We start from the raw sequence: 12,813 nt of genomic DNA, 5'->3' as shown, positions 1-12,813 counted from the left end.
CCCCAAATTTTAAGTTTTTCAAGCTATGACGCACAAGCCTTATACAGGCATCTATACTCTTGCCCCACCAAAAATGGGTATTTTTTGCCACTTAACTATTCCTATTTGGAATATATTAATAGTATAAAGACATCAAATTGCTCTACTTATCTATCATGTAGAGAAAAAAAGCAAAACACCACTATAAAATATGCTGCAAATAAAGACATAAACACAGACCTGTCACCCACATTAGAGCATTATTAGCCAGGTTTACAGAAAGAAGAAAAGGACAACACAGTTGAAATGTTTGTGCACAATGCCTAAAATCATTCAATATATGAATTAAATAAATATTTTTAGCCAGGATGCACCACCCTAGAGCTTAAAATTAATGAACTCCCTGCTGATACACTTATTTACCTCTTCCATATTAAACTTCAATCTTTCATAAAGTAGTCACAAAATACTCTCAGTTCTCTAAAGACCAGTAAGTAAATTAGTAAAGAACTCTGAGATATTTTCATTATCAGAAAATACAAAATGAAGCTTTCCTCAGTTATTAAAAAGATTCTGAATCACAGTTCACACTCTGCAAACATACACCAGTAAGGTCCAGGTTTGGTGATTAGTAAACTGCCAAGCAAAACTACAATCTTCTGCATATAAGTCAACAGCTAAATAGCCTGTCAAAAAATTCCTGAATGTTAATGCCGTATCTCCTCATTATTTTTCACAAGATTAGGTATAAATGCAAAAATCTGACTATACTTTTTCAATCTAATGTAAGAATCCTATGACTGAAGTTTCCCACTAATTTTTCCTTATTTTAAACACATTTTGATTTGCCAATCTAGATACAGAAATAAGAATTTAACATTAAAAATGATTAGGATTATCAGAAAATTTCCTAAGAATCAAAAGAATTATTATTCTTTAATGAGTAAACTTTTTTTTTTTTTTTTTTTGGGGGGGGGGGGGGTGCTGGGGATTGAACCCAGGGCCTTGTGCATGCGAGGCAAGCACTCTACCAACTGAGCTATATCCCTAGCCTGAAAGTAAGCTTACCACTTGCATGGATTTATTAAATAATATTTTATACAGCTTTAAACCTGCTGTGGAAAACAAAGCACAGCCAATTCATTAATAAGCCAGATGAAAGAAGCACAAATAAACATTTTCACCAAAATCAGAAGAAATGTGGGTGTTATGATCTCTCACATCAAAAGGAATATTTGTTCCCTTACTTAATATTTGCATATCCACCAATCCAGAACAGTTGCACAATACAAGTCCTTCAAGGATTCTCAAGTTTTGACCTTTTCTGCACATACACTTTCCTATCCTCGATCACGGAAATCCAAGGATTTTTACTCAAAAAAAAAAAAAAAAAAAGGTAAGAAAAATTACAAGCATAAATATTGTCGAAAGGAAAGAACCATACAGGAGCACAAAGGCAACTAAGGCATTTGTTTCTAAAAACAGAAAATTATTATATGCCATCCAAATCAGGCATGGTAGGAGGAAGATGGTGACCAACACCTTTTGTCACTTTCCAATTCCCCACTCTTTGCATGTAAAATTGGGGAGAAAACAGGGAGAGAAAGGTGATCTTATGAAAAAGACCAAGGAGCTACAACTTCCTGAGAAACTCATAAACTTAACCACCTAATTCAGCCATGCAAGTTACCACATGCCCAGGGTGCAAGAGAAATGAGAAAACATGCCTTTAAAAAAATGAATTTTGACTTTCATCCCAGTACTTGTTGGTTAGGTTTTTCAGGAATACATGTTGAGAACATCCAGCCATCACCAAGTGTGAGAGATGAGCAGAGCAAAAGAAGGTTAAGGGATAATAACAACTTCACAGAGCCAGAAGTTAAATACCGCAGTGCTACAAGGGTTTCAACTGCATTGCAAGGCTGAACTAGATAAAAGTATCACCAGCTTGAAAAGAGGTGAGGTTTTGTTTCTACTTCTTTCTTCTTTTCATCAAGCCTCCCAAAATTAACAAACTGAACATAATATTCTCCCTTATTTCCAAAACCTTGAGGAAAATATCCTTTTCTTGGTAGACTTTTAAAATTATATTTGAAAACCTAAAACAAAAAAAAAAAAATCAGACAACTCTAAGACAAAGAAAGGCAAAAAGGTTTAGGACTTCTGATTCATCAGTATAATTAAGTGAACTGAGAATTAACCTAACTAACTACATGATATACCTATATCTAAGGAATATTTTTGAAATTTTACTCCTAATCCTTTAGGGAGAAACCATCCTTACTTTCGAGAAAAATTAAAAAGCACCACTAAAACAATTTTTCTTTTAATTTCTGATTTGTAATCTCAGAATATTAAAATAAACCTTGATGTTCTCTTTAAATCATAATTGGCCTGTTCTAATTTTCCAGTTCTTGTAATAAACAATTCAAAAAGATCAGAGTCTGAGAAGACCACTTTAAAAACTACTAGAAGATAAATATCAGGAGAAAAAAAAGTTTAATTTTATCGTCAATTTTTGGGAAGAAATCTTGGTAATATAAGAACAGTTCTTTAGTAGCTTGCTGATGAGATTTAAAACAGCGGAGTAGAACACCCTCTGTGAAATCAAATAACCAGATAATTCAGAGTAGAAAAATAAAGCCTAGTTTTAATGAAGTGGCAACTGGCTTGGGAACAAGTGATGCCATTTGAGAACTAGAAAAATACTCACCTACAGGGTGTCTTGGATTGGTGGATGTGCAAGGTGTAGTAGAAAACAGAAAAACTGTTATAGAGAAAAAAAGACAGTAGGCCAAATTACTGAACCAACCGTTTCAAAATACCTGTGACATGACCAGCACTCTTGCACAAATAAAATGAACAAACATAGGAGTCCGTAAACTGGTCATTTTGATTCTTTATTTAAACAATATATTTCATTTTCTTCTGGCCTCCTTGTTGCCCTAGACATCACAGTCCTTACATAACTATTTTAAATTTCTTTATTTTTAAAAAAATATCACAATATACCCCCCACTGAATATTGAAAGATTAATATCTTAGGCAAAAATCAGGTCACTCAAGTTAGAAGTATCCATACAAGGAAGCACCAACAATATAAACTGCACTTCTATTTACAAGAGTTCTAATCATCTTAAGGCTAAACTTTGAAGCCAATATTTTTGTCATCAAATTAAAGTGTTTAGGGGTTGGGAGGATAGCTCAGAGGTAGAGTGCTTGCCTAGCATGTGCAAGACCTTGGGTTCAATCCCTAGCACTAAAAAGAAACAAAACAAAACTAGTAAATTTTCACCCACCAATATTTTTAAGGGTGTAGGGCAGTGCTGGGTATTGAACCCAGGGGCCTTAAGCATTCTACCACTGAGCTATACCCACAGCCCAGTGTATTTTCTAAGTTAACAATCTATAACCCCATAAAAGCTATTTTATTTAAAAATTGAAATCTAGGAAAAAAATTTAAACCAGATGTGATTGAAACAAAAAGTTCAAAGCCAGTACAGTTTCACTCTGAAGGAGAGAGGAAAGCATTTTTCTGTCATCAAGAAATTTCCAGAATTTCTCAATCAGTTAACAGTATTATGAGTGTATTAAATTCATTAAACACATGTAAAAGCAAAATTTGGGAGCTAAAACATTCTCAAATTTTATAAAAATTTTAAAAATATATATTAAAAGTAAGTTTCATTCTTATCATTTTATAACAAAATTTAAAGTAAATAACATCTCTGCATCTTTATTCTACTTATTCTATTTTTACTCCATTTATATTCCATTCACCTAAGATTTAGTGAGCATCTGTGAAAAGAAGGTATTGTCTATACTCTGAAGATTCAGGATTCAGGAAAAAAGAAAAGTCCGATGTGGTGGTGCACATCTATAATCCCAGTAGCTCAGGAGGCTGAAGCAGGAAGACTGAAAGTTCAAAGCCAGCCTCAGCAACTTAGCGAGACCCTAAGCAACTCAGTGAGATTCTCTCTCTCTAAAAACAAAAAAGGGTTGGGTATGTGGCTTAATGGTTGAGTGCCCCTGGGTTCAACCCCCAGTACCAAAAGAGAAAAAAGAAAAATTTCTTCACATGCATACAAAATCAGTCCATTATGAACAAACACAATATTATACACAAAGGTAAGTATATCAGTTCCTTAATGCTATTCAACCAAAAAGGATTTCTCCTGAGAATTTCCAGATAAAATTTCTTCCTGGGGAACAAAAACAAGACAAAAAAACAAAAACACTGAACTTTCACTAAAAAGAGACTTTAGTCACCATTTGAAATTATTTATAATACCATGTAGTAGCTCCACTCCAAAGTTTTGACACAACATGTATGGATTAATTCAATCAAACATATTAATGAAAAAGATACAACACACTAATCAGTGCCTTTTTTTCTAATCAAAAGTAGAAATAACATAGGACAAAAATGTTAAATTTGAGAATGTCAGAAAAAAAGAATCAAATTTGTTGTTGTTTTTCTAAGTGCTAAATCAGTAAGATACATTCATAAATATCCCAGGCTATAACCAAGCTTTCCATTAGCCTTGGAATATTATGCAATGCTCAGTAATATCCATTTCACATACACACACACAAAACACACGCAGAGTCATATTATGAACTCTGGCATTTGTTTCAGTAGTACTGTCCAAGTAATGTTCAGTCACCAACTAAAGTACTATATCCCAAAACATGATTAACTTAAGACCTAAAATAGTAACACTTGGTATGCATCTTTCAAGAACAATGCTTGAGAGTTAGGCATGGTGACTGTAATCTAAGCAACAAGGGAAACGGAGGCAGGAGGATTCAAGTTTGAGGCCAGCCCAACTTAGCAAGACTCTGTTTCAAAATAAAAAATAAATAGGACTGGGGTGTAGCTTGGTGGTCGCAAAACACCTGTGGGTTCAATCCCCAGTACCAAAAAAAAAAAAAAAAAATCGTACAGATGCATAGGGTCCAACCCAAATCTAGTGAATCAGAACTTCTGGGTGTAGACGCAGGGAATCAGAAATTTCTAAAAGCACCTCCAAGAGATTCTACTACACACTAAATTTTAGGAAATAATGAGAAGAACCCTTTAGTAGTCACTAATTCCTACAATATTTTTCTTTCCAAATTGTAATGTTAATCAAAAGCTGAGGCAGACACATGGTGGGAAAGCAGCTCTATCATGTATGTGTATATTTTAAAGGATAGACATACAATTAAACAGGATCCACACAGTATAAAGAATAACAAGAAGAGTTCTTTTCCCTTTTCACTTTATCATAGGTAAATATAGCTCTTTACAGGTGACAAAAGTTTTCTTCCATTTATGGCTACCTTTCAGTTCATATTACACTATTAAGTAATCAACTTCATTAATATTAAGTACATGAGCACCTGGGGAAAAGAATAACCTGCTAGAGACTGAACCCTCATATTCCACATTTATTTAAAGATAAACCTCAATATAGGAGGACTAGCTACCAAAAGAGGGAGAGCCAAGGGGAAGACAGGGAACACAGAATAGATGATTTTAAAAATCTTTCCAGTGGTTTTAGCACCTGAATCATGCCCTTTCTTCCCTAGGACTTTTATACCTACTTGTAACCAGACTTATCAACTTTTGTAATTATGAAAATAATTCACAGTTTCATTATAAAAATCTTTTGGAGAATTTGTCAGTAAAAAAAGTGTTACATTTCTAACTTGAAAATAATTTCAAACAAAGACTTGTCTTTGGGTATGAAGAATTATTCTGTTGAAGGCTTGGTCCCCCAGTGTAGCAATGTTCAGAGGTGGGGCCCTTGGGAAGTGTTTGGACCATGAGACTCTGACCTCATCAGTGGACTAAACCAATGTGTGATGTGTAATTTTATTGGGAGCTGGTGGAAAAGGTATGCGATGGGAGTTGGTAGAAGGGAGGGTCCTTAGGAGTATAATCTTGGAGACTATATTTTGTCCCTAGCTTCTCCTCCCAACCCTCCTCCTGTTCTACCTGTTAGCTACCATGAGCTGATAAGTTTCCTCTGACACACCCTTCTGCCATAATGATCTTCCTTACCTCAAGGTCAAAGCAATAGATCAAGACAACCACGGACTGAAACCTCTGAGACCATGAGCCCAACATACATCTCCCTCCTTTAAGTTGTTTTTCTTAGGCATTTGTCACAGTGATGAAAAGCTAACAGGACACTTAAGATACAAATAATCAAGGGCTTCTCTGGCCTCTAGCCAGAGTTCTGAGGAAGTTTGGGCATCCACCTATCCTGAAGGCATAGTTCTCACTCAGGTCCAGCAGACTGGACATCAAAATGGTGCTTATTCAAGAATACAACCCAAATGATTTTGTTGTTTTCCACTCCCAAGTGACACCTCTTTCCAACCTCCCCACAAGGATGACAAAACAGTGGTAAAAACCAAAAATGTAAAACAGACCAAAGTATGAAGTTAGAATTCAAATTTAGCCCTGTAGTATTCGGAAAAAAGCCTAAAATACAAATAACATTAATATACAATTCACTACAAAGTTTCCTTAAGTGTTTCTTACCTGTACTTGACTAATATTAAGCTAATAACTTCTTTGTGAATACGTACACATATTAGACATAAAGAACAACTATAGAGAGGAGACCCTCTTACTTTGAAAATATGTCCCTTTCAAAAATAGTTGAAAACCTACATTATCCTGTACCACTGGGCTAATTCTCCTGATTCAGTTTTTTCAGTAGCTGGAAATATAACCATTACCATTGCTCCCAGCTCTTTCAAAGTGATTTTATCTTTAGTTGGCTTGACATAGTCAAATGTAAATACTGTAAAAAGAAAAAAATATTCCAAAGACTATAGCAGAGTCTAACTAAAAAAAGGTGACTGGGATGTAGATCAGTGGTAGAGCACTTGCCTAGCAAGTGTAAAGTTCTGGATTCAATCCCTAGCACCACAAAGATTAAAATAAAAATAAAATAAAATAAAAAAAAAACAGTAAAGTAAAAGAAAAAGTATAATTGTTTGGATATGAGGTGTCCCCTCAAAAACTCATTGGTTATCCAATATAGCAATGTTCAGAGGTGAAATCATTACATAATGATAGCTGAAACCTAACCAGCGCATCCTGATGGATTAATTATTTGAGTGGATTACTCAGAGGTAATTCTAGGCAGGTGGGCATGGCTAAGTCACTGGGAGCTTGCCCGTAGGAATTATATTTGTCCCTGGTTTTCTCTGCTTCCCAACCATGAGCTAAGCAGCTTTCCTACACCACACTTGTCAAAAATTATGTTCTGCCTCACCACAGATCCAAAGCAATGGAGTCGGTCAACATAGACTGTACCTCTGAAAGCATAAGCCCCAAATAAACTTTTCCTCCTCTACACTGTTCTTGTCAGGTATTTTGGTCACAGAGATAGAATGCTAACTAACATGAAGTTTACAGAGATGCCAGTCATTCCAATTCCTTCCCTAAGCCAAAACAACCATTTGGGGTTATACTTTGATTTTTTTCACCAGTATCTCCTTCACATTCCCATATTCGCACATGTAAATCAACCCCATTCTTGTTAACGGCTTAACGTATTTCTTTGTAGGTCAAACATATACCACAGTTTATTTCAGCAGTCCTCCAGTAAAAGACGTTCAGTTTGAGTTTGCTTTATATTTAATTTTGTTTAGGAATTACACACAATGCTGTGAAGACTATCCTTGTACATTTGCCACTGAAAACTTGTAGCTAATATATCTTTATGAAACTCTTAAACATGGAATTCCTGGGTTAAAAGGTGTATATACTTTAAATTTTTAAAAATAATGCCAAACTACACTACAAAATCATTAAGTAAATGAACATTTCTATTAAACAAGTATAAGCATCTCACATCTCTAACACTGGCATTATCTTATTTTTTGGTACTGGGAATTGAACCCAAGGGTACTTTACCACTGAGCTACAACCCTAATCCTTTTTTTGTTTTTTAATGTGAGATAGGATCTCACTAAGTTGCTAATGGTAATACTAAGTCCTTAAGGCTGGTCTTGAACTTGTGATGCTCCTGCCTCAGCCTCCTGAATCGCTGGGATTATAGGTGTGTATTATCATGCCCAGCTCTACTGTGCCAATTTTAAAAATGTTTTTATTAGTGCATTATAACTATATATAATTGAGAACTCATTTTGACATATTCATAAATGCAAATAACATAATTTGCTCCATTTTAATCCCCAGTGCTTCCCTTTTCTCTTCCTTCCTCCCTCACCCAGATCACCCTCCTTTATTCTTCTGGTCTATTTGGCAAAGTTTTATATTAGACTATAAATTCTTTCTTCTTACTGATTTTAACACTATTTTTCTTTATTTAGGAAACTTGTTCTTAATATGTATATAACAAATAGACCTTTTCCCCAAGCTAAGTCTACTAATTTTATTTAAAGAATGTTTTTTGCCATGTAAAATTTAAAACTTTTAAAATTTTGTATTGAATAATGTTTTCTAGCTTTTGAACACTGCTTAGAAATTACTTTCTGTTACATAAGATAATAAGCATATGGACCTTGTGAATTCTCCCAGCACTTTCACAGTTCCACTGATAATCTAGAATTTATATGGAGGTATAGGAAAAGGTATAAAATTCAGTTTTGTTTTGTTTTTCTATGCCCCACTAGAGCTAGCAGGTTTTCCAAGACTATTTACATATAACTCATTCCTCCATCTACTGATATGAAACATATTCGTTGTCAAGGTCATTCTTATCATACACTGTTTCTACAGATGTCTCACTGTGAATTTTCTCTTTTGTTCTATACTTTGTTTCTCTATCTCTGCACAAGTACAAATTACTTATACTGTACATTACTAAACCTATAAGAATCTGGTAAAGCTCTTTCATTATACTTTTCGTCTAGAATTCACCTTGAATCTAGAAAACCACATCATCTAGAAGAAATACAGACCCCTTCGTGGGTTTCCCCCTACATCTGGTGGGGATTATAAATGTGATTACACTTAATTTATGCATTAATTGAGAAAAGAATTCATAGCTTTCCCATTTGGATGTTACCAACGGCAGCAGAAGCAGTAGTTGATGAAAAACACTATTATAGCAAACAAGTGTTGAGCACTGTGTGCCAGGCCTACTTGATGTGCTTACTTTAACATTCCCAACAACTTTGTACTGTGTCATGTCTTCATTTGATAGATGAGGAAATTAAGGCTCAAAAAGTTGCAGCAAACTGTCCCAGATTTACAACTATTAAGAAAAGTAGCTGAGATTTTACGCTGTAATCTGGTTTGGGTCCACACTCTGAAGAGTAAAGTAACTAAAAAAAAGGCATGTCTTTGATTTATTCAACTATCCATTTCAACTGAATTTTACTTTTCTTCTTTTAGGCTCTGTACATTAGTTGCTTTGGTTAACTCCTTGGTAAACTTAGTTACCATTTTAAATGGAACCTCTACTGTTATTTTATTTCTAACTTATTATGGTTTGCATTAAAAAAAAACTAACAATTTTAGAACATTAACTATGGATGTGTCTGTCTTATAGATTTTCCATATTGTCTTCAACCATTTTTCAGTTGACACTAAGTTTTCCAAATACACAGTCTTATCATTGGCAAATACTTACAAATTTAATGTACCCTTTCTGGTATTTTTATCTCTCAATGTCTGAAACAATCTTGCATACCTTAATAATAGCACATTACTCTTTTGCTACAATATTTCATTTGTAATATTTTCCTTACAACTACTGCCCAAGTGAAACTGGTCTACAGTTATTTTTTGAAAGGTTTGGTATTGATGGTTTTTTTGTCCATCTCACAGTTTTCATCCTTTCATTTGCTTTGGATAGTTTAGCACTGAAATGATCTTATCCTGTAAAATAATTCACCTGTGAAACTAAGTTTAGTGCTTCTATGACACTTGCTCCATTTCTTCTTCAACAGTTATTGCCTATTTAGATTTTCTCTTCTCTGGGGTCAATTTTGATAATTTATATTTTCCTAATAAATTCTTAAAAATTGTTTTAAATGATACTGAATAATTCTCTTACTTGCATAAATCTGCAATAATTTTGTCTTGCCAAAAATGAAAATTATGAGCAAACATATAAATCAACATTATTGGAAAACACTCACAGCCAGGATGAGTTAAATGTGTCAAACTGGGAGCAAAATACTGGTATACAGCTTTTTATTCAGGCCATGGGTTTTGGAAAGAAATCTTTAAACAGAGCTTTATAAGTAATGAACTGCTACTAGGATGTTCATACCCAGAGAACTGTGAATAAAAGAGAAATTAAATCAACACTACTATGAACTGTAACAAATGCATATTTCTTGCTATAAGGTAGGGAATGGTTTTGAGTTAAATAATTATACTGCATGTGTTGAATATTCCTAAAATACAACTTATATAACAAAACTGAAAGAAATGTTCTTAACTGTTACTTCTCCAGTTATCTACATTGTAAAGTAGGCTAAATATCAAAGTACATAGTGACATTTTTCTCTCATATTTATTTATTAGAAGCATCATTAATTAAACATTTTATAAGTACTCACTGCCATGGGTGATGGTACAAGCCTAGAGTCCCAGCTACTGGGAAGGCTAAGGCAGGAGGATCACTTCAGCCCAGGAGTTCAATCAGCCTGGGCAACACAGAGAGACCCCATATCAAAAATAATAATAATAATAATAATAATAATAATAATGACTCACTATGAGCTGGACACTATGTCAGAGATACAGAAATGGTTAAGACATGGTCCCTTGGCTCAAAAAACTTATTATTCTCCTTTACCCCTAGAACCAACATGGTAACACTTATAATACATAACCAACATGGTAACACATATAATACATTCAGGGTTGTACATAAAAACCTCAAGAAATACAGCCACAGAAGAACCTTGCTTCATAAGGCACAGAGTTTCATAAGAGTTGAAAATGAAATATTGAACAAACTAAGCTAATGATACAAATATCCATAACCTTTGAATTGCTACCACGAGTCTATATTAATATTAAATTCTTATATCTCAAATTGGTTATCGTTTTCCTTTCTATGATGGCTCTAAATATAGAGAGAAATCTACAATGGCTTTGAAACTACAGCGCTGACAAGAGGGATAGAAAAGGGGGGGGGGAGACACCCTTTCTACAATGTTTAATGAAACAGGATATTAAAATTTCAACAAGGAAGAAAGCATCATGAGAAAATGAGCTCATTTTGAAAAAATACTACACATCAAAATGATCCTCTACACTAATATTAAAATATTAATGAATAGGCAGACTTGATGGTGGATGGTGCAGGACTATAATCCCAGCTGCTCATTAGATAGGAGGCTCACAAGTTGAAGGGTAACCTCAGCAAATTAGTGAGACTCTGTCTCAATAAATAAAAATAAAAAGGCCAGGTGTAGTGACACACACCTGTGATCTCAGGGAGGCTGAGGCAGCAGGATCCTAAATTTGAGGCCAGTCTCAGCAACTTAGTGAGGCGCTAAAGCAATTTACCAAGACCCTGTCTCAAAACAAAAAATAAATGGGGTTGGGAATATGACTCAGTGGTAAAGCACCCCTGGGTTAAATCCCTACTATCAAAAAACAAAATAAAAATAAAAAGGACTGGGGATGTAGCTCAGTGGTAAAGCACTCCTAGATTCAATACCCAGTATCCCTCCAAAAAAAAAAAAAAAAAAAAAGAATGTTAATGAATAACCAAATAAAAAGTTAATGTTTATATCATTATCCTTCAAAAAAAAAAAAAAAAACTTATCTAGAAATACTATACACATGTCTACCTTCCAACAAGATACATAGCGATGTTTTTAGATGGCATAAACATACCTGTGCACATGATTCTTCAGGTGTTTTGGCACTGACTGAGTAAAGTGCTGGGAGATCTAGTCTATGCACAGAGAATCTTTCTAGAGTATGCAAAAGTGCTGGAGCAAGGTGAGAAGTTTGACCTGAGCCTCTTTCTCCAGATAGCAGTAATCGTGGCCTGTAAGAGGTTGGCTGATGATATGGTGACCTGTAAAACATAATAGTGATTTCAAAACTCTACATTCTGAAGATCAATATGAGTACAGTAGGAAAATACATTAAAAGAATTAAACTATAAATTAAGAGAACTTTATTATCTTTTTTTAGTATAATGATATTTTTCATTAATGCTGATTCTAAAATGTTGACTATCTCCAACAATTAATAACCAAGTGTTAAAGAATAAAATCCAGGGGCTGGGGATATAGCTCAGTTGGTAGAGTGCTTGCCTCATAAGCACAAGGCCCTGGGTTCAATCCCCAGCACTACAAAAAAAAAAGAAAAAAGAATAAAATCCATTCTAAAGGAAAGAAAAGTTACCATGGTTTTCCTCCTGTTACACTGCATATATTGTGAAGAATAGAAAAGACTACGTCATTTAGTTATTAATTATCAAAGGTCAAATGTTAAGAATTTCAATTCTCAAACAAAAGGGTAGATCTGCAGATTATCCCAAATATAAGACTTTTAAAAATCAGTTAAAATAATAAATTTGATGCTATGCATTATTTTCTCAGTTCTGTAGGAAATGTGTCCTCCATAAATTCAATATTGAAACTTAACAATGTCACAAATATTAAGAGGTGGGTCTTTAGAACATGATTACATCATGAGGACAGAGCCTTATAAAAGGGCTCAAGAGAACTAACTAGTCCATTTGGTCCTTTCCACCATGGAGGACACAGCATTCAAGGTGCCATCTTAGAAGCAGAGACCAGGTCTCTACCAGCCACTGAACATACTGCTGCCTTAATCCCTGCCTTCACAAGTGTGAGCAATAAATTTATGCTGTTTATAAATTA

General features: G+C 34.4%; 1 protein-coding gene across 1 annotated transcript in view; it reads right to left on the bottom strand.

Moving 5' to 3' along the window:
* Positions 1–12,813, bottom strand: part of ATAD2B (ATPase family AAA domain containing 2B) — a 158,365-nt gene that overhangs the window by 44,067 nt on the left and 101,485 nt on the right. Inside the window, 1 exon segment of the mRNA XM_079109618.1 lies at positions 11,813–11,999. Within this exon segment, the coding sequence (XP_078965744.1) occupies positions 11,813–11,999 (187 nt within the window).

The sequence above is a fragment of the Sciurus vulgaris genome (genome assembly GCF_902686455.1).
Source record: "Sciurus vulgaris genome assembly, chromosome: 14".
NCBI classification, from domain to species: Eukaryota; Metazoa; Chordata; class Mammalia; order Rodentia; family Sciuridae; genus Sciurus; species Sciurus vulgaris.
The sequence above is the reverse complement of the archived record's forward strand: the minus strand, read 5'-3'. Positions and strand labels throughout refer to the sequence as shown.